The 2500-nt window shown below is 44.0% G+C and overlaps 1 protein-coding gene across 1 annotated transcript in view; it reads left to right on the top strand.

Annotated features, from left to right (window-relative positions):
- Window positions 1-2500, top strand: part of LOC143292246 (chitinase-3-like protein 1) — a 16776-nt gene that overhangs the window by 8775 nt on the left and 5501 nt on the right. Inside the window, exons 8-9 of the mRNA XM_076602434.1 lie at window positions 1-16; window positions 932-1044. The exon at window positions 1-16 is cut by the window's left edge and continues 148 nt beyond it. Coding sequence (XP_076458549.1) covers window positions 1-16; window positions 932-1044 — 129 coding nt within the window. The remainder of the gene's footprint in view (window positions 17-931; window positions 1045-2500) is intronic.

Genomic DNA, 2500 nt, shown 5'->3' with positions numbered 1-2500 from the left:
GCCCCAACCCTGCTGCGTGAGTGTGGGTGGGGTGAGGGTGGGGGGGTGTTTGCGCCCGCGCGCGCGCGCGCACACACACACACACACACACAGCAGAGTGGTATGATGTGATGTGATGTGACAGGAAGGAGCGGGGTGGGGGTGTGGGCTATAATAAGTAACACGATGACATTGTGAGTTTCAATGAGGTATTGTCAAAGTGTGGGCTGCTTAAATGTAAAAAAAAAGAAAAAGAAAAAAAAAAAAAAAAGCACACACAAAAAAGCTAATGTTTGATCCTCGCAGGGTCGTTCAGGGTCAAGCAATAGATAGATAGATAGATTTTATAGACACAGACATATTTTTATAGACACAGATAGATTTTATAGACACAGACAAAGAGAAAGATAGACTAGTCGATAGAGAAACAGATAACACACTGGTTCAGGTAGATAGGTAGAAGATAGATCGATAGATCAATAGATAGGTAGGTATTTGGATAAGTAAAGAGACAATTATATTAGATTAATAGGTATATAAATAAACAGATTATCTATCTATCTATCTTAATAGAAGTAGGTAGATGTATAAATAAACAGACAGTTATATTTGATCAATGTGTAGATGAATAGACAGATTTTTATAGATGCGGATAGATTGGTAGCTAGCTAGATACAGATTTTGATGGATACGCATCTCTCTCTCTCTCTCTCTCTCTCTCTCTCTCTATATATATATATATATATGTCTATCTATCTATCTGTAGGTGGGTAGACAGAAAAGTATAAGACAATTATACTTGATAACATAGGTAGATAAATAGACAGATTTTAGAGATGCAGGTAGATTGCCAGCTAGCAAGCTAGCTAGAGAGAGAGAGAGAGAGAGAGAGAGAGAGAGAGAGATATGCATGTTTTATTCATATACATACGTGATTACCGACGGATGACAGACTTCCCGCCACGACCCCTCAGCCACCCCAGACACACAGCACCTCACCACCTCAGGTCAACCCCAGCCAGCCTGGTTCCACCTCCCTCAACCCGCCCTTCCCGGGGGTCCACGGTCAGTGGGTTGGGTTGAGTTGTATGGGGCTGTTTGGGTTGTTTCCTCTGTGTTTTATGTTGACGTTAAGTGGGTTGGGTTGGGTTGTGTGGGGCTGTTTCGGTTGTTCATGTTTTGTTTTGTGTTCACGGTCAGTGGGTTGGGTTGGGTTGTGTGGGGCTGTTTGGGTTGTTCCCCCTGTGTTTTGTTTTCACGGTCAGTAGGCTGGGTTGGGATGTGTAGGGCTGTTTGGGTTGTTCATGTTTTGTTTTGTGTTCACGGTCAGTTGGTTGGGTTGGGTTGTGTGGGGTTGTTTGGGTTGTTCCCGCTTTGTTTTGTGTTCACAGGCAGTGGGTTGGGTTGGGTTGTGTCTGGCTGTTTGGGCTGTCCCTGCTTTGTTTTGGATTCACGGTCAGTGGGTTGGGTTGGGTTGTGTGGGGCTGTTTGGGTTGTTCCCCCTGTTGTTTTGTGTTCACTGTCAGTGGGTTGGGTTGGGTTATGTGGGGCTGTTTCGGTTGTTCATGTTTTGTTTTGTGTTCACGGTCAGTGGGTTGGGTTGGGTTATGTGGGGCTGTTTCGGCTGTTCATGTTTTGTTTTGTGTTCACGGTCAGTGGGTTGGGTTGGGTTGGGTTGTGTGGGGCTGTTTTGGTTGTTCCCGCTTTGTTTGTTTTGTGTTGAGTTATGATACATGGGGCTATGTTGTGTTGACTTATACCGGGTAAATGGTTGTATTGTGATGAGTTGAATTATATAATCACGGGGTTATGTTATGTTGACTTTAAGCGGGATAACGGGGTGTACTGTGTTGTATCGGACTGGATTACGTCGTACCGGTTTGTTTGGCGATGGTTTGGGTCGGGTTGGGAGTTCGGGTGAGTTGGGTTGGGGTGGGGTAGGGTGGTGTGGGTGTGTACCGGGTTGGGTTGAGCTGGGTTGGGTTCCACTGTGGTGTGTAGCGTTGCATTGTATCGGGTTGAGTTCGGTAGTGTTGCGCTGTATCCGTTGAGTTGGGTTGGGTTGGGGTATTTTAAGTTGTGGTGTGTCGGTTTGCGTTAGGTTGGGTTATTTTGTGTTGTGCTGGGTTGTGTTGTTTTGTGTCGAGGTGTGTTGTGCTATGTTGTGTTGGGTTATGTCGGGTTAGTTTTTGTTGTGTTGCGTTGCGTTGCGTTGCATTGGGTTGGTTGCGTTGTGTTGTGCTGTGTTGGGTTGGGTTGGGATGGGTTGGGTTCAAAGCAAGGTTTGTCTCCTGCTTGAAAACGCGTCATCAGTCTTTTTTTGGTTTTTGTTTATCTTTTTTTAATTTTTTTTTTTATTTTTTAATTTTTAATTTGATTTATTCTAATTGTTTAAAAAAAAATTAAAATAAATATTGCCTCTTTGCCATTAGTTTACCTTATTTAATTTTCGCTTGTCATCAGTTTTTGGTGTGTGTGTGTGTGTGTGTGTGTGTGTGTGTGTGTGTGTGTGTGTGTGTGT

Source organism: Babylonia areolata, chromosome 18 (assembly GCF_041734735.1).
Source record: "Babylonia areolata isolate BAREFJ2019XMU chromosome 18, ASM4173473v1, whole genome shotgun sequence".
Classification (NCBI taxonomy): Eukaryota; Metazoa; Mollusca; class Gastropoda; order Neogastropoda; family Buccinidae; genus Babylonia; species Babylonia areolata.
This window is presented reverse-complemented; position numbering and strand designations above follow the sequence as displayed.